The sequence below is a fragment of the Drosophila mojavensis genome, unplaced genomic scaffold (genome assembly GCF_018153725.1).
Source record: "Drosophila mojavensis isolate 15081-1352.22 unplaced genomic scaffold, ASM1815372v1 contig_277, whole genome shotgun sequence".
NCBI classification, from domain to species: Eukaryota; Metazoa; Arthropoda; class Insecta; order Diptera; family Drosophilidae; genus Drosophila; species Drosophila mojavensis.
The window spans coordinates 3,314,843-3,335,574 of NW_025318822.1; the positions used below are offsets into that span (position 1 = coordinate 3,314,843).

The 20,732-nt window shown below is 36.5% G+C and overlaps 2 protein-coding genes across 2 annotated transcripts in view; one reads left to right on the forward strand and one right to left on the reverse strand.

The window, feature by feature from the left end:
- Positions 1–20,732, reverse strand: part of LOC6574210 — a 52,874-nt gene that overhangs the window by 18,023 nt on the left and 14,119 nt on the right. The window contains exon 2 of the mRNA XM_002000232.4: positions 10,067–10,130. The gene's annotated coding sequence lies outside the window, so the exon portion shown is untranslated. The remainder of the gene's footprint in view (positions 1–10,066; positions 10,131–20,732) is intronic.
- LOC6574212 (antichymotrypsin-2) lies at positions 102–1,501 on the forward strand. Its single transcript, XM_002000234.4, has one exon. It carries the CDS (start codon positions 161–163, stop codon positions 1,379–1,381), a length of 1,221 nt encoding a protein of 406 aa, XP_002000270.3. The 5' UTR covers positions 102–160; the 3' UTR covers positions 1,382–1,501.

Consider the following 20,732-nt stretch of genomic DNA (forward strand, 5'->3'; position numbering starts at 1 on the left):
CTCAAGTTAAGCTCTTATATGTCTTCTTGGCTTCCATATCTCTCTCTCTTTAACGTGCATCATAATTCCATCTCATTCACATTGTAATATAATATTATCTAAAAATATCAAAAACTGTCAAAACTGAATTTGTTTGTGTTTCTTTATATTTTAGATACGCATGGCAGAAAAAGATGTTAGCACGGAATTTACGAATTCGTTAGATACATTCTCTCGGGATTTATATGATAAGCTAGTGGGCGTATCAGCCGATAAGGATCTAATATGTTCTCCTCTTTCGATTCAAATCTGCGCTGGAATGTTGCGCATGGGCGCCAAAGATGATAGCGAAACCAGCCGTCAGCTGGACGCCGGACTGAAGTTCAGCTCGACCGATGTCAGTCATATAGCTGATGGCTTTCATAGCGCTCTCCAGTATTACCAGAAGTACAGTGTGTTGCGCATGGCCAACAAGGTGTACATTATGGATAATATTCACTTACGCCATGACTTCAGCGATGCGCTGACTCAGAAGTTTCTCTCAGCTCCCGAGTCTATCAATTTTCGAAATGCCCAGAAATCGGCTGCCACTATCAATGCCTGGGTGGAGTCTCAGACGAATAATCTCTTGAAGGACCTGGTTAGCCCAGATTCTCTCAGCTCAGATACACGTCTTGTGCTGATCAACGCGGTGTATTTCAAGGGTGCTTGGAATACTAAATTCAATGAAAAGCAAACTCGTAACGAAGATTTCTTTGTGGATGACAAAAATAAGATTCAAGTATCTATGATGAACGCAACACACGATTACTTCTATGGCGAACTCCCTAATTTGGATGCCAAAGCCTTGCGGATGTCCTATAAAGATACTGAATTGTTCATGTTGGTCCTTCTGCCCAACAGAAAAGACGGCCTAGCGGATCTGGAGAATGGTCTAAAATCAACAACCCTTGAGAGCATCACATCTGTACTATTCCACACCAAAGTATCTGTCAAATTGCCCAAATTCAAAACTGAATTCAGTATGGAATTGACACCTGTCTTCCAAGCCATGGGCATGGATATAATATTTAACAATCCGGAATTCGATAAAATGCTCGAGAAGATAGAGCCTCTGAAAGTATCCCAAATTGTGCACAAGGCATTCATTGAGGTTAACGAAGAGGGTACCGAAGCTGCTGCTGCAACTGCTATGCTAGTTTATTTTGAAATGATGACACCTACCGAGGATGAGCCCAAAATTTTTCACGCTGATCATCCATTTTGCTATATTATCTGTGACAAAGTCTACGGTTGTCTTTTCATGGGCAATTTTAAACAGAGAGATCCGAGCTCAATAAAAACACCAGAGCTATGCACACCCTGTAAATCAGAATGTCCAAGATTACATGCAAAAAAATGAACTATATAGGCACATTGTTCAAAGGAAATAAGCAAAAGACAGTTTATTTAATTTTTAATATACCTACCGAAGTTTAACCGATTGTAAACACAGCCTAAATAAAAAATAATTAAAATCTTCTTAATAATTGAAAATTGATTTTAAAACTACAAAAATAAAGTATGTATTTATACATATATTACGAGACTCTGAAACTAAAGGAGTTATCTGCATGTTATCTGTAATCTTAAATGGACAAAAGATGTCTTGTCAAGTATCTTGACAATTTCGCTTTCAATAACAAGATCATTTATCTCGGCGACCACACCCAGGCCTGGGTTACTTTATTAGCTGGTTAATTTCCATTGCAAACCTTAAGAAATCTAATCTGAAGACAACCCACATATCACTTATAGCAGCTAGAGAATCGGAGGAATGCACGCGGCTGTTGACTGAAAATGATAATGGGGCCGATCGAGGCGCCCAGAATGACAGTCAAATTACTTTCGAGTAGCGCGATATGATAAATTCTTCGTTTTGATAAATTATTTTGTGATATTTACATTACAGCGGACGACGATACAAATCAACGCTCAGCCCTGCCCCTTATCAGCAGACCTTATCAGAAGTCCGTGAGTACTTAACCGTATGATATTCAACTACTCTGGGCAAATATTTGCATTTGTTACGGCTTAGTCAGCTACCAGTCTTGGTAACAGCAGGGCTGTAGCCTTCAGCCAGCCCATTCGCTGGCCCAAATGTCGGCCAAACTATCTAAGTATTTAGAACACGCCCCTCGGCGCTAATAAAAAAAATAAATAAAAGCATGAAATTTAGACCAAACAAACCGGAAATTTGGCTAGAAATTATTTCATTTCTAATTAATTGCTCCAACGGGAATTTAAATACGGAATAACACAGCCAACCCAATACTAATATTTTCTATACTATTTTTTTCATAGTGTAAAGGATATTGGGAATGTTTTTGAATATAATTTCTACTAAATTAAAGTCAATTCAACAAATTTCTCAATTAATTTGATGTGTTAAGATGACTGATATATTTTGAATAGAGTTGCATATTTTGATATATTTAATTAAATTAATATAATTCAATATAAGGGCACGAAAATGTCTTTGGTTTAGGCTTAATGTCTTGAGCTTCACAAGCTCAGCCTGTAGCTGACTTTTAATTAATGACTACTTTGACTTTGTATGCTGCCAGCTAAGCCCAATAAGCTGTTCCATTTTACTGGCCCAAATAATGAATGTGGCTATAAGTAAACGCGCAGTATCTGGCGGTCACAGCTGGCAAATGCGCGGCCTTTCATGCTGCCCTTTTATATTTAACTAACTTAGTTATTGTTGCTTTCAGGTAAACGGGGCAGACAGGCAGTTAAACAATTTAAGCAGCCCTCTGAAACAATTTAACAAAAATAAAATAAAATAAAAAATACCACTTGCTGTTATTTATAATTTACAGCTGGTTAAATGATGTGTGTGAACTGCAGTTGCTGTGACCTCTTGGAGGTTGATGTCGTTATTAATAACCACAGTGGAACAAGAAACAAAAATTAAATTTAATAATAAAAAAAAGATGCCATGCTGAAGGCCATCAAGCGACATAAATCTCCACGGAAAAAATTGTGCACAAAATAAAAAAAAAAAAGGTTTAAAGTCAGCTGAATGGGCTTGACACTGCGCTATATAATCAGAGGTAGACACGGATCGATTATAAATAATACACTCGATACTGTCTGGGAATTTATTTACATATGCATGAGTCTGTAAACTGTTTGCAATATGATTAAGTATTTATTTCTTTAGACAACTGTATAAAACCTCATATTCATCTCAATTTAAATATTCATAGATTTATAAAAAATTTCATAATTGAAATTATCAGCTGTGGTTTCGCCTCAAAAGCCATCCGCAACCACAGACAATGCCCAACTAACTGTTTAAACTAACTGAACCATATTTAAAAAAAATTAAAAAAAAAAAAAGACTTGTAGGTCGTTACAAAGTTCAACTTTTTGCGGTTTATAGCATTGCTATAAGCACTTGTTCTTTTGTTTGTTTATTTGCTGTTGTTGTTAATGACATGACGAGGTCTCTTTCCATGCATGGAACGCCTGACTATTTTGCACTTGGCTCTATATAATTATTTCCCTTGACGGTCCAAGAAAATCGTTCAAGCAAAAACGTTTCAATTATTTGCATTTACGACAAATCGAGCGGGTACATTTAAAACTACTCAAGATGAAAGTCAAATATGCTATAAATAAACGGGATTCTTAGAACTATCTAGAACAACTCATTCATAATAATAATATTTCTATGACAAAAACTGTGTGTGTAAGACCCAATAGCTAAATAGCTTTCTTTATCTATGGAAGAAGACGAGCTGTCGCGAGCCAAGAGCTTAAAAAAAGGTGTGCAATGTAATTAAAGATTTATTTTATTGTTTTCATAAAAGTTTTCCATTATTTACTCAGAGTTGCGTTAGCTTTAAAGTAACCAAGTAATGCTGTACTTGATATAAAAATGAATGTAATCAATGAATTTCAGAAATTTCTCCTTGACTTTAACCATTGCAAAACAGATAACATTCCCAAAAATTTCCTACGCTCGATAATTGTAATTAAATTACTTTTGGCCAAGTTAAATACAAATATTCTAATTGCCTTGCTACAGAGTACAGCTAAATGTTTAATTCTCTTGGCAGGCGATTTGCTTATACTTTAATGGCTGTTGCTGTTGCTGTTGTGAGTTTTGTGACGTCTCAATAGGGCGTGTAATCGAAAACGTATTCGTAATTGTGGCCATAATTGAATTGTTTTCTCAAACTCTGAATGCGGGTTCATTGCACTGGATTCTATGCCGAAAAGCGTGTTAGTCAGAGCTTTGAATTACCCGACAGCCAGCTATAATAATTGCCTTTGCGGTCATAAATGCAATCGTGTGGAAAATTGCAGCGTTGCAAAAAGCCAAGTCACAAAATAAAAACAAAAACAAATAGAAAATATGAAATACAACAACATGCATTTGAAATCACAATAGAAACTGTTCCTTGGACTTTTATGAATCGAAGTGGCTGACAAATTACTCGATCAGCATTTACACTTTGATCAGTTGACGTAGAGTTTCTAGAAAAATCATCGAGAAATTGGACCGTCTCAACCAATACCGAAATGCATATTCAGTGAGCTGCAATTACTGTAATTAAGATCTAATGGTCTCTGCCGGATATGGAAGGCGGGCAGTGAGAGTATTAACAGAGATTAACCCTCATTAGCTATACCTAATAACCGGTTATCTCGCGATTGTCTAGCAGTTGTTGGCAAAGTACTTGCTCAGCTGAGAGCTAAACTAAACAAGGCAACTGCGGTTTATAAATCAATGAGCTAAGCTGAGCGAAAGAGATGGATGGGGTGGGGAGAATGCAGTAAATCAACGCCCATTTGAATTACAAAAATTAAAATTAAATATACAAATAAAAATAAAAGACCTACTGTAAATATATTCCGGTTGCAGATAACATAGTATATCCAGAACTTATCTCTAACGTACCTTGAATAGTTCACTGGCTTTTCTCAAATCATATTCCATTACAGCACCAGCCAGTGCTTATTAAATTCCTAATCAAAAAGTTAATATTATGAAAATACTTATCATTTTCATGTCCATGTTAATTTTTAATGAGTCTTACATTGCAAGAAGCACACAGCAGCAATCCTCAAAATTACTTCTAACTGCGACATTCACTTCAAATGGTACGTGCCAGACCAAAAGACAATGGAATTTACATATTAAGACCCGGCTGGGCACTCGAATTTAAGCAAAACAAATATGTAATGTTGTGTTAACAATTTCGAGGAGCTTATAAGGTAAAGACTTTCCATTAGAATGTAGACTGAGTCGCTTAACTATATTACAAGCTCGCAGAATTTACCAAAATAAAATTAAATAAAATATGGAATGGTTCTACTCTTACGGCTATGGGAATTCTTTTATAATATTCTACAGACACTATATCATCAATTATATATATGAAATATTAAAAGCGTATAACCTATTCGGTTATATTTATTAATTTCATATACAAGAATGCCATTTAACACAAATTTCATAAATTGTGCAATTCCTCGCAAACGATTTTATATATACATATATATATGTATATATTCGCATAATTCTCTTTTTTTCGCCATATCAAATTGCTTTTCATTTCTGTGAAATGGAAGAAAAATACAAACAACAAATAATAAGATAAAAAATTCGAATACAAGTGTTTACATTGTGTGTACATGAAATACAATTGAAATATGCAAAACAACAAAATAAATGGCTTTGGCTTGGGCTTGGGCTTGGGCGGTGCGATAAAGTTAACACCTTTAAGCCAACAAGGGACTCAGCATAAAAGAAATGAAGAAATGAAATAAAATACAAGAACAACGACAAGCGACAGGCGACAATTTCGCAAACACGAGTTCCGTCAGTCAAATGACACTTGGACACGAGGTCCAATTGGAGCTGGGCGCAAATTTGAAAATCGATATGACATGAAGGAAAACAAGGGCAATCCGTCCGGCAAGCGTCAACGTCAACGCCGACGGCCGATGTCGTATGTTGAATGTCGAACGGCCAACAACCGCAAGGCATTCTAGCATCTAGCCAAGCGGAGGAGGCAGAACTGCAGCCGTGTCGAACAGTGATGTACGGCTAACTTTGACTTTTTGGCGAGCACGTTGGGCGACAACATCAACAATAATGACACAAAAATGTAAGTAATTGCCGAACCTTTGACAAACAAGCAGCAGTCAAGACAGGCGTCAAGGGTTACAGGCCATCCGGCAGTCACTCTCACGCTCTCGGGCCCAGTCGCTGGCTGATAACGTCACGAAAGGCCCACGAGCTGTGGCAAAAGTTGATAGCAACACGGGAATGAAGAAAAACCGCAAATGGCAAAAAACGTGAGCAACTTTTTTATATTTTATTTATTTTGTTGTTTTTTGTTTCTTTCTTTCTTCCACTGCCTTCATTTTCAGTTGGCTTGCGGCCAAACAAAAACAAATGTGCGGCGGAACATTTTTCTTTCCATATGCTTCTTCGTTTTATTTTGTTCTAGCATGAAATTTACTTTTCTAATGAATGAACGAGTACAAGTGCGTGTCTCTCTGCAAGTGTGTGTGTGTGAGTGCTCACCTGTCTGTGAATGAATACTGTGTGCGGGCAAATATGTATTGCTGTCGCACAGCGTGTCTTAATGCCAGGCTGGATGAAACAGTCGCACACGCGGCGTATGCGTAATGCGAACGATTTCGTATACACTGCATGTTTATTTTTATAGAATAAAATTGTAATGGAATGGTTCTAACTTTAAACACGGCAATAACCAACGTGACGTCTATCTCATAAAGTATTGGATGAGCTCACGTTAGAGCACTGATATTTACATTTACATTTTACACATCAATTTGAAGGCTGAGAACAATTTACAAAAAAAAAATAATAATAATAAAATAAAATACCAAAAATATTATCTATTGAAAAATAACATTTTCCACAACTTTTTACATCACATATGCAGTATTTTAGACTTTCTGAAAATATTTGTTGATTTCTTGGAATACCAACAACATAATTTTCAATGAATTTCAATATTTTTATTCACAAATCTTTTATATTCAGCATTGCCGCCCTGCCACTAATTGATGACCCAGTTCTATGCTTCTATAGTATACCTATATATATATTATATTTTTTGATGGAATAGTTTAGTCAGTCGTAACCTAAATACACACAACATTTATTGCTCATAACTTTATAAATATATTCATTTTTTGTTGCTTTCGCCACATAGTTAATGTTTGTTTATCCAACGAACCCATAACTGTCGCGCATGATTAGCAATTTCCAACGAGCTGACACTTAGCTGACGCATGAATTTTAATGTTGGGCATTAGACAAGATTTCTAGCGAGCTCTGCTCACTGTGCTTCACCCTATTGGAAGTGAACAAAGTGTTTGCACAGCTGTGGGACGAGTCTCATGTATACATATATGTATTGTGTTTGCTTTTGATTAAAATGCAATTAAGATGCAACAATATTTAATATGATATTTTGGCGCAGCTGGCTGTACGATTTTTTGCCAATTTTGTGGTTCAGTTAAGTGGCCAAGATTTATGTGCATAGCTGGCCATCAAAATGTTTACATATATATTGATATAAAAATAAACAATTTAACGCTTAAGCAGAACAAAAGCAAATCTAGCAAGAAGTGCTAAACATCATATACTGCATATAACTTATGGCTGTCTGTGTGGGTGTTTGTGTGCTTGAGTGTGCTTCACATACTTAGCTACTCACGCCCAGCCAGTCAAGCGGACATGGATGCGGTTGCTGTTGTTGCAAAGTTCTCTTCTGTTTGCGTCCGTTTTTGAAGTGGCTTCAGTTTATGGCACCTCATGGCTGCTGCATTAATATATCATCATAAAATAAGTGAGAGTAATCCAATCAGGATCACTTGACTTGCAACTACCCCGCAATCAGCTCAGCTTTGCATGAATAAGTGTTTGATACACATAATACGAGTTAAAGATAAAAGTAAGTTAGGAAAATTGAAAATAGATTATATTTATATATCAAAGTAATTTCTAATTTTGTTTATATTTCTTTATATAAAAAAGTACAGTAAATATTTTTATGTGCGAATTCATGTCACCCCTTTGAATATTTTATGCCTACAGGGTATATGAAATGTCACTAGAAATATGAGATATAAACGCAAAAATGCGGCAACAGCTGAGGGGAATTTGTTGCTAACTGAGTTGCACTCCATAAAATGTGCAAGTCGAGCGAAAAATCCCATTAGACATTTAATGTTTATAAAGTAATAAAATAAAATAAAACATTAAGTGCATAATTTTTAAATAAACCATAATGACAATGCAATAAATAATGAACTGATAATAACAACTTATAGAAGACTAAATATTATGTGATGACCTCATTGAAAACCCGTAACAGGAAGTTGAGCTAGTTAACAATATGAAATATAAGTTACCTTTATCAGTGGGCAGCTCTTGTTGACACACTCGGCCCACAATTTAATCAAGAACTGCCAAGAGCCAGCCGGCCCTTAGCTAATTATTTTTTGAAAATTTTGCAGCTTGGTGAAAGTGGCAGCCTGAACAGTTTCCATAAGGCTCTCAATTATCGAGCAGACGAGACGTACTTAGAAAATTGCCTTCCACAGCTACTTGATGCGAGGGGCGCCATCAGAATAGTAGATATTGATTATAAAAGCGCAATTCCATTATCACTTATGAAAGCTTTTCAACAGTACCGTTAGAGTACGTACAGATTCGGTGAACACTTCCCCAACACTCCAAGCCAAGTGCACTAAACTTAAGTTTAACTTTGCCTTAATACGTAGTTCCTTAAGCTCTTGTCCGGCAAAAACCCCTCTCGCCAGCCGGAAAACTTGAGCGAAAACAGACAGATGGACAAACTAGACGAACTACAAGAATAGGCAGATTGTTGAGCTGTTTCAGCGTGGAGAGCACTTAGAAGTCAAAGCTAAACACACACTCGGCCGTATAGTAAATACGAGGGAATTGTCTACCCCCCAGCAACAGCCTAAGAATGAGGACAATAAATAAGCTGAAGTGCCATTTGGAGAGGCCAACAAGAATAAATATAAATACAAATGTATATGTATGCCTGTATATACATATAATAATAGAAAAAAATATGTGTTCGCATGAAATGCGGAGCGTAAACTCAGCCATGTCCATCAATCATCCAAATATTTACGAGTGCCTGGCTCAAGGCTGAGCTCAACTTGATTGTTACATAAATTTGCTAATCAAGAGTTGCAATTTCGATTGCCAAAACTCATTTCATTTGTAATGCCAGGCAGCTACAAAGCGCACACACAAAAACAAAACAATGTACTAAGATATTTTCAATATACAACTCTTGGAATGGCTGACAGCCGGATTTCATGAATTTTTTTGTTGGCCAAAGCCTCGATGTGTTTATGCACACGTGCCCGATTGGCCTCCTTACTGGGAGTGTGTGTGTGTGTGTGTGTGTGAATGGCTGTGCACGTGCCAATAGAATAACTATTATTTATGGTAAATACACACGCACACACAAACATATACACAAATATGTATATAAATAGGCTCTAGCAAAAATCTGATTGAAATGTTCGCTATGATACGAAAACTAAAGAAAAGTTTTGCAAGCCAAATGCCAAAACTCTGATACGCTTAATACAAAGTTTTGATATTTCTTTATTATGCGGAAATTTTCATTAAAGCAATTGCTAGAGATAAAAATGTATAAAGAATGGGTATCAGAGAAAGAATGTTAAGCATTGAAGAACCTACTAAGCACAACAATGGCACTTAAAATGCAGAACGGGGAACTTTTTCTTGTAAATAACTATTGTAAAATATATATTCAGAAATTTATTTGAGGGCCGTAATAATAGTTATCCACTGAAACTCAAGCAGAGTTATTTTTAAGACCCTAACATGCCCATATTTCAATAGAAAATTTCCATAAATTAGTCAGCAATAATCGTAGTTATTTATGGCAAGTTCAAATGCAGCTCATATATTTACGGGTCTCTAATGAGTGACGATATGGCCATAGTTAGCTGAAAATGCGAATTGATTGCCTTGAATTACCTGAAATTATTCCTTTTCCTTGCCAGTCCACAGGCTTTGCCAGTTAGCAGGTGCGACGGGAAAACTGCAAGTAGAAGTCGGAAAACAACATTTCAATATCAAACGTAAGAACATAGAAAATATTCAGCATAAGAAATGGCAAGCGGCTTCTGATGTTATTTTTCTGCTTCTGCTTTTTCTTCTGCTTCTTCTTCTGCTTCTGCTGCTGATAGTTTTTGCCGGCTTATAAGCAAATTGTGTTTGGCTTGAAATTGTCTCGAAGATTCAAATAAATATAAAATAAAATGTCACGGGTAGTCATGGACAATAGAGTTATTTATATACACGCTATATAGGCTATATAGCTCCGTCAATAGAATGGCAAATAAATTGTTTACTAGGCCCGCCTAAGTCAGGCCACTTGTTTATGACAAAGCTCATAAATAACAAAAAAGAACTGCTGCGGCTTTGTAGTCAAGTGGGTCATCATTTAACTCAGTGCATCAAGCTGCGCCACTGCCAAAGCCAAACGCACGCACTTCACAATCCCGACCCCCAAACGCTGATGACAGGGTATCTGACCCATTGTCCCGTTGCTGCTCTCAAGATTGTATGCCCAACCAACAATAGTGTCAATATAAATCATTATATATATACATATACATCAATATCAGTTTCGTTCGCCAGAGAAAAGGGTTCGCACTTGGCCCTTTGAAGAAGGCTTGAGCACTAAATGCTGCTCAAGACATCAACTGCAGACGCCTATGAAGAGTGTTTGCCAACACCTTATGCTAATTAATTAGTAAAGAATCTCAAGTTTAGAAGAGATAATAACTGTAAGTGTCAACATATGCCATTTTATTCAATTAATTAAAAATATATATTGATTATCAAATATTTATAGTATATGAATAAAATATGTTTTCTATTTTATTGCTTTCAAATAAAATAAATGCCAATATATATGTAATAAATATTATAATAAAATTTATATTAAAGTCAAAATGAGATAACAGTATTTTCATAATTTATTCAACTTTTGCGAAATAATACAAATTCTCTTCAGTTATTGAAAAAAAAACTCTGAATTCCATTCATATCCATTTGCCGTTTCCCTTGTGCCCAAGCCCATTGCGTGCAATAAAATATGAAATAAATCCATATAAATAAATAACAAGAAAATGTTCACAGTTCATAAAATACAATATATATGTATTTTTATTATTTCTGCGCATTAGCATATCAAACGAATACTAATGTAAAGCTACCCTGTGCATGGGATTAAGGGGTTTGATGCACCAGTGCCACTGACCAAGGTCACATTAAATCGAATTTCCACGGCACAGCCGTGGCTTTCCATTAGGTTCAGATTTATTGAGCTCAGACCTTGTCACAGAATTAAATAATAATGCATTGGAGTTTCTGCTCTCTGCTCGACTCGTGATTGACTTGAGGTAATAAGTCGATACGACTAAGTACGAAGTGCCACAGGCTAACGCAACAGCTAACAAAGAAGAGAGCTTTTTGAATACACGTTAAGTCGATTTATATGCCGAGCATTAGCGATATTTCAGTTGCCCTTTTCTTGACAGCCAAGTGTGGGCACTGAAGGGCAGCACTTTGTGAATGAAAGACTTGCTGACTGTCTGACTGACTGTTTGGCTGTCTGTTCGGCTGACTGTCTGCATCAACAGAAATCAATTGAAGCAAAGCGACGTCAGCGACAGTCAAAGTTCAAAAGTGCCACTCAACGTTCTGGTGGCATCTGTCCTTCCCTACCCATGCCTCTCCCTGAGGACGCCTCTTCGATCCGATGCTGTGAAGCATTTGCCAAAATATTTTCAGTGCCCGACACTTGTCGGTTCCTCTGTGTGTTTTGAGTTTGAAATGAAGATTGACAGCTTAATGTATTTTCGCTTACATCAAACCGCGGCCTTTGTTGACTAATTTCCCCACGGAGCTCAAGACCAGGCCACTCCTTCAAGTGCCTCAAGTGGCGGCACGCAAATTTTGCATCAAGTGCAACAATTAGTAAATTAAATGAACTTTTTCACCCTCCATTAAGTTGAACTTTAAGCTCAACTTTTTATAACAGCGCACAAGAAAAGAAAAATAAATAAATTCAATGAAATAATTTCGAATCTTTCATATACCCTATAGAGCTTAATTGACATTTCGGGATTTATAGTCAACTGCCAAATCGAAATTTATGGACTTTGTGTCAGACAAAAATTATATAACATTTTATATGTGACATTATAAATACATAATTTCATCAATTAAAATCGTATATTCATAATTTATCACTCAGATGATGCGTTTCACTATGTTGTTTTAAAAGAAAATGCTTTTATATTCATAATTATTCATGATATTTATTTATAGTCAGGTAGGTTTGCCTCTCTATGCTATTCTATTCCATTTACGCCGTTAAATATGCAAACAGGGTATGAATAAAAAATGTGTCTGCGACATTGAAAAGCAATTAAAAATCTGCCATCTGGGCAATTAAGTTGATTTCTTTTGCGGAAAAGTTTTGACTGCGCTGTGCCCTGCCCACTTTATAAATCGAATGGCGTGGCATAATTTCTAATTGACAACAGTTAAGGCCCGCATTGCATTGATATACGCGACGCGATGCCGCAAAAGTGTTCAATCGTGTTTCGTTGTCAAGACCGTAAATTTGCTGCAAATCAATTTGGAATTTTACAGGCTTTGTTTGGCCAAAGAAATCATATAACCAGGGAATTTTTGTTTGTGGCGTGCAGATTTATGGAAGTAATAAATAATAAAATATAAAATAAATATTAATATATACCCATGGTATATATTTACATTTGAGTGTAAGTCTATTACTTTGTTTTCATTATTTTGCACACACTTGTCTACAGCGTGATAATCCTATATACAGCGCCCAAAAATCACACCAAATCACGCATCTTCAAAATGATATGGTTTACAATGTGCAAATCGAGTTGTGAATTGGAGATATATATATATAAGTTCCTTAAAGGTACAAGGTTAAATCTTGGCTAACTACAGCATATCATGCACAACATGGTATATACATATGTATGTATATGATTATTCAAATTAGCTGGTCGCATCTTCAGCACTAATTAGTAGCTATTTAATTTATGACCTTACCTTTACTAATAAGTTATATGGACTTGTGTGCATAGACAATTTTGTGATTAATAAAATAAAATAAAAATAGATACGAATAGCGAAAAGCGAATATCCTAAGTTAAATGTCAGTTTTTAAAATTATATTAATTTTTATATATTAAATAAATGGAATTTAATATATTTAATATAATATAAATTTAAATATATTTACAAAAAATCTATTGAATATATATTTCAAATTTTAAGAAACTGAATTTCAGAATTTATATTAAACAGAAATCAATAATAATCTGCACGCAATATACAAATTATCAGTGGGAAATTATCTATGGGAATATTCTCAGAAGTCTCGAGAATATAAAAATAATATGAGTGATGCACGGTAAGCCAATTCATAAAGACATTACTCAAAAGCATATCAAGTCCTGGCAAGCTTTCACTGTTTATTTATAGAAGAAATCTTCAGAAAATAAACAAACTTTTATGTCAACAATATTTGTGTGCCATATATAAAAAGCAACATAAAAATATGTGTGAAAAAAGCCGAGCATTCGTAAAATATAAACCGCAATCAGTCAGATTCAAGTCTCTTTTATGTGCGGGTGTGTGCGTAACGAAGGTGTTAATGGTTAATGGGCTTAATAGCTAAGGCAGCGGCCAGAGCGTCATCAACTGGACAAACAAGCCAAGAGGCGTGACAGAAGAGTGTGCTGAATGATGGCTGGAAAATGAGCGAGAGCGAGCGAGATAAATAATAGATTAAGGGGGTGCGGCAGAGGGGCGGGCATGTCAAGCACTTTTGTACACGTGCCAGCAGAGCGTTCGTTCGATCAACGAAAAAAAAAATATTAAAAATGAAAAAAGAAGAAGCTGCTGATAATGTTATGTGTATGAGTGATATGGCGATGGTTGGTGTTTTATGATGCTGTCCGGTTGACACGTGGCTAAAGCGAATTTAATACCCACACTTTATTTTTTTTTGTCATTAATCTTTACGACCCAAACGATCAGCTACCAAAGATGCTGCGCAACGAAAGGATTAAATTACCAACCAACCAGCAAACCAAACTGCCTGAGTGGATGTGCAAATAATGAGAAAAAGAGCATGAGATTGTGTGTATGTGTGTGTGTGTACAGCAAGTAGGTTATTGTCCTGGCGTGCTTTAACCTCTAACACAGCTTTAGCTGGGCTTAACTGGGTCAGTGGCACAAAACCTATTGAGCCTCTGACCCAAGCCCAGCAGCCACTTGCCAGCCCCCATTGCATTCATTCATTGTAATGATGTTGTTGTTGTTGTTGTTGTTGTTGGTGTTGTAGTTGTTGTTGTTGTTGTTACTGTGTCGCTTGTTCAAAATTGGTATAGTTGTTGCTACAAATCGTTTGGCAGCTTGTGGCGCGCATGCAACATTATCGATTACAAATCGAATTATGCACTTTTTCATGCACACGCTGTCCACAGCAGCCATCAATCATACGCCACACACATACTCACACACACACACACACACACATGTACGTGGAAAAAGGAAAACAGGTCAAATATTATTATCCATGCAAATTGGATTTATTACCCACAGTTAGTGTCAAAGTGGACCTTAAAAGCCTTTCCGTCCAATTAACATTATTAAAAAAGCTTTTCCTTCCAATTAACAAAGTTAACTTAGTCTCTGGACTGAAGAGCTCGGTTAGCCACGTTTGTTTATTTTTTAAGTACTACTACTTTATAAGATCTAGAATATAGTATATTTGTATTTGTATAGTAAATTTGTATTTGTATAAAATTATAAAATTTATCATTACATAACTAATATTTTTTTCTTATTTTTTTTTTTTATTCGTATTTTATTTTATTATTATTTATTAATTTTATAATTTTATTTATGTTATTAATATGTATATTTATTTAAAATAAATTTGTTTACATATTTTTTGTTTGCTCTGTCAACTGATGTAATTTTTTAATGCTATTATTAGTTTGGAAATAATTGATTCAAAGTTTGTCAGCAACCGCAGCCCTTTCAATGTTTTTAGCACAAAAGTCCAAGCACGGACGAAGCACACGTCCCAGCTATTTGCCGGCCAGTATGGAAAATGGCAATTCACTTATTTAATATTGAATTTCATTTTCATTAAGTTTTACGGGAAAATTGCATTTGCGGTGTGCCCAGTTTTATTATATTTGCATGCGACTACGAGGCGAGCAACTGTAAGAACTGCCAGCACGAGTCGAGCTGTATGAGTGGAGCAAAACAGGCGATACGCTTTTTGACTATTTGCCTTCTGGTATGTGGTTGAGGTGGCGGTGGCGAGCGCGAGGGCGGAGGGAGCACATTTGTTTGCATTGGTGCAGTTCATTAAACTCGTGTAAATAAATAATATGTAAATATAATTAATACTTAATAATGCGATAAATTCAGTGTGTGTTTGACTTGCAACCGTTTTCGATGTTCGTTCTTGCGATTTGCGGTTTGCGGCTCACGGCTCACGGTTCGCAATTCTCGGCTCGTGCCAAGAATTGCACTTTTAAATGCCGTAGCCCACACCACAGCACACCACACCGCCACAGTCAACCTGACCCCCAGTACGCATGCCGTGCATTGGCTTTTAGATTCTCCACACGGGTTGAAGGGCGCACAAGCGCCGTTTATGTTTTTCCTCAATTGTCAATGGATTGACAAGCTGATGGCTGGTCAAAACAGAGTTCATGGCGCCATTTATTGAGTTGGCAAAACAACAGCCAACACATCTGGCATCGCACAGATGGGCGCACAGCAACTTATGGGTCACTGAGCGATCGTCTTTATCTAATCATCTATATATATATATATACTTCAATGTTTTCTTATGTATAAGAAATACTGAAAGAGGTCATTGATTGAGCTAGGAAACATAAAACATAAATTTGGAGAGAACATTTGAATCATTTTATTCATTTGTATTTATTTTTTATTTATTTATTATACCCTGAACCCATTGAAAATGGGAAATCAGGGTATAATGGTTTTGTGAAAAGTATGTAACAGGCAGAAGGAATCATCGCAGACCCCATAAAGTATATATATTCTTGATCAGCACGACGAGCTGAGTCGATATAGCCCTGTCCGTCTGTCCGTCCGTCCGTCCGTCCGTCCGTATGAGCAAAAGAATCTCAGAAGATATAAGAGCTAGAGAGCTGAAATTTGGCATGCATACTCGTGTATACCATAGGCAGTACAAGTTTGCTTTATTTTTTTCGATAACTCGTCCGATAACTTTTTTATCGAGAATAATCGAAAAATCGACTTGGTTTTTTCAGCCTAATTTTAACACTTTTAGACCTGGAGACTTCAAATTTGGGTTGTATATAAAGTTAATGGATACAAAGATTTTGTAATTTACAGATTTTTGGTACCACGCCCCCTTCTCCCCCATTTAAAGTACTAGAGACTTGTGATTTGGAATGTACACATATTTTAACCATATGATTACGCTCTGAAAGTTTTATTAAGATCGTATGTCTACAAAAGAAATTATTCAACAAATAAATTCTCATAATATTGCCCACATTGCAGCGCAGCCCAAGCGCAGTCGCTGCTAACTGCGCAGTCAGCAGAGCGCGTGCTTATAAGTGCATGTGTATGTATGTGTGCATAAAAGAAGTCCAGACTGATTAGAATATCAGCTTGGAGGGTTCAGGGTATCTCCTAGTCGAGCAGTCTCGACTGGAGCCTTCTTACTTGTTTTTGTATTATTTTTATTTACGTATTTTTTTAATTCCTCTTTATTTATTTATTATTGTTATTTTTTATACTATATTTTAGTTTATCGTTTTTATTTATTTTATTTTATTTTTCATTTTTCCCGTTGTTTATTTTATTTTGTCGTTTTATCAAGATTTTTGTAAATATAAACAACGCAATAATTCATTGTGAGTTCTTGCTTATTCTCTGATATCATTTCCAATTCATATTCAATTCGCAGGTAGCCTAAATTATCTTATATAACACAAGCTCAGCTTCTCTTTTAGATCATCTCCAATGGATCATCAACATCTTCAAATCATAGCTCAATACACATTTTTTGGTACAGTTCTGGCAAAATGTTGTTTTTCGCATCGCGTTTCACAGATTCGCACCTTCGTATTGATCAAGGTGAAATCGTCTATTAGGCTATTGGTGCAATCAACAACATTTTCTATGCCCCCCGCCTCAAATCCCAGTTAGAGCCACGCGTCCGCATTTGCGTAGAATTTCGCACAAACTAATTACAGTTTTATGTAAGCTGACATGTGATTGCGAGGGCTGCTGCCATATTGTTGCTATTCATTTAATCAATTTGCGCGATAAATATTCATAAAAAGCCCAAAAGAAAAACAGGCGGCGCCTATAAAACTGTTTGCCCAGCATGTTAACATGCTCATCGATGGCAAATTCGTGTTCGCATATTGCCTAAATTTTCTTCTGCCATTCATTGTTGTTGTTGTTGTTGTTGCATTTTAATGTTGGTGTTTTGTATTTTGTATGTGTGTTTACTACTGCGGCATTTGCATTGTTTAATTTGTTGCTAAAAATAAAACACGTCAATTAAACGTGCAAACAAATTCGAGAGCAAGCAACGCGACGCGTGCACAATATATGAAGTTGTTTCTGGTTTTTATGGCAGCCAAATGGGAGCATGATAAGCCAATAGTCGCTGCTATCCTACTGTATGAATACCCTGTAGAGTGAGGCTGTAGAGTGAAACTAGCAAGGGTATAAATTAAATAAATTATATTAATAAATTATATTAAAAAATATATATTAATTTATATGTTTATAAAAAGCAAAAATAAATTAATTTAAAAGCAAAGTAATTATTAATATAAAAAAAAAAAAATTAAAAAAAAAACACACACACACACAATAATTTACTTTTAACTTTTGATTATAAGATATTACCTCATTGTTTACATATTTTTAAGGGCTAACTTTGCCAAACCTATCTGTGTTTGTAATTTTACAGGGTATTTACACAATAATTTTGTCCTATAAATATTTATAAATCTTTCGTCAGCAAATAACCTTAAAACTCCAATTAAAAATTATTTAAACAATAAATGTTGAAAATTTTTTCTTAAATAATATCGGATAATCTTCTTTATCGACGCATCCATGCACATGGTATATTGTGGTGGACAGCACCCGCGTGCACAACAAGCAAAGTTCGATGTTTGGGTATGGTAGGATTCTCTCAATTGATTGATTAACCGCGCGTCCATGCACATTACGTATACGCACAGTTGCACAAACAAACAAAACAAAACAAAACAGCGCACGAGCTTTCTGGCTTGCTCTAATGCTCGCATTTTAATAGAAAGTGTTTTGTCAACGCCCCTGGCGATTGAATTTATTTTTCTATTATTCAGCATCAGTAGTAGAAAATAAACAAATGATAACCAACAAAAAAAAAAAGCAATGCACAAATTGAATGAAAACAAGAGATTTTTATTGAAATTTAAGCATAGAGATGGATTTTTATGAATTTATCATCATAAATGCCAACGGCTATGCAACCGCAAAGCGTCGATTGGATTGATTTTTTGTTGACATTTGAAATCAACTCGAAGACTTTATTAAATATCAAGTTGACAGCAGGTGTCTGCAGGTGGTTATTCATCTTTGATTGCCTTAACTGCTCAAAGTCGATTGACAAAAGGCAGGTTGATGGCATTTTGAATTAAATATATTGTGCCTTTCTTTTATTTTTTTATGCTCAACCAATTTTCATTTCGACAGCAGCAGCAGCAGCAGGCGCTGCTGACAGTGTCTAGCCAACAATAGCTGGGAAAATCCCTTGGCAAAGGGCTGAAACCACATCAATGATGCGATTAGAGCTTTCAGCTTTCAACTTTGGCTTTGGACACGCACTGAACTGAAACAACGCTGCGACAGCAGCCGCTCGGTCAACAGCTCAATGTGAATGACAAATGCCTCAGCTCGGTTCAAACAAAGAATGCAGCACAATTGAGCATCAATCATGCGCAAAATTGATTAGTTTGACTTTACAAAATTACGACATACACTCACTTTCCCCCTTTATCCCACTCGCTATGTGTCTCTCTCTCTCTCTTTCACTCAGGGCTACATCAAGTGTGTAAATATTTTCCAACACATTTAATGCGCTTCATTGTTATTAATGAGCGGCGCCGAGCTCAGCTGCAGCTAACTCTGCACAAATGTTAGATGTCAGCTCGTGCGCCCTTTAGAAGGAGGTGGAGCATATGCTCGGACAAACGACACGAACTTCCCCTTGGGTCAGCAGCAGCTTATGTAACCGAGAGCTTGAGTTTATGCTTTTACATAATTAAAAACATTCTGTCACTACTTTAATTGATACTCCAGAGCAGATAGATTCTTCTATATGGTCACTGAGCAGGAGGAGGAAGCTATTGTCAATATACAAGTTTTCAGCAAGCCATAAAATACTGAAATTTCGCTCAATGATTAATACGCAACGTGAATTCGTTGCAGTTTGAGTAAACTTTTCCAGCAGTGAAAGCAACATACAAACGGAAATTGAAACGAAGTGCAACTGGGACTGAAGAAAATCCCGAAAAATCGATTAGATGCCAACTGTCAGATGCAATTGCCGGAAATAACAGAAAGTCCTTCAAGCTAACGCCTTAAGCATTGTCAACTATTTCACTGATTTGTAATTTCATAAAAAAAATGCATGCCAATAACAATTTAATATCTCAAAATATAAAGATATATCAAATGAGCCTTGATTATAGCCGGCCTTCAGATTTCGCATTTCATGCCAGGCAAATGCAACTAAGCTAATTAAAATAAATAGCTGTAATGAATGACCAAAGCAGAAAGCACTCTGCTTACATTCCACAAGCAATATTTGAGTTCATTATGGAGCTCTGACAATTGTTTGGCATGTGCGCTATTTCCGAGCATTATTATGAAAGAGCCGGCAGGAATGCACATGTCATGTGCAAATACTTAGCATACATTCGAGCGGTTCTCGACGGTGAACACGCGCCGGCACTTTGGCAATTCATTGAATCCGGCAGCACTCGAGCAGCAGCTGCAGCAGCTGCAGCAACAGCAGCAACAACAGCAACACTTGCTGCTATTTGTGCCGCATGGCACTTTTTGGACAGCTACGTAAAGATGACAATTTTATTTTTCGTGCCTGCAGCGCGTATCGTGTGACATCTGCAGCCAAATGGCGCCGCAGGCACGAAGAATACACAACTGAACGTATATACACACACAGAGACACACACACACACGCACACACACACACACACGCACACACACACACACACACACACATACGCACACACACACGTGCACACTCAGAGACACGCCTCGTCAGCTCTTATTGCTATTATGGCTTAGTTGTTGCTGCGGAAATGCACTTGAAAGTGCGCACGGATTTCCGGCTTGGCATACTCCTTACAAATTGCACTCGAAGCAACTCAACTCGAAAGTCACAAAACGCACTAGTTGCTCAAACGCACAAACGGCTGGCGAAATGTCGCAATTGCATCAAATGCGATTTAAATAGTCGCTCTGTCAAGTGGGG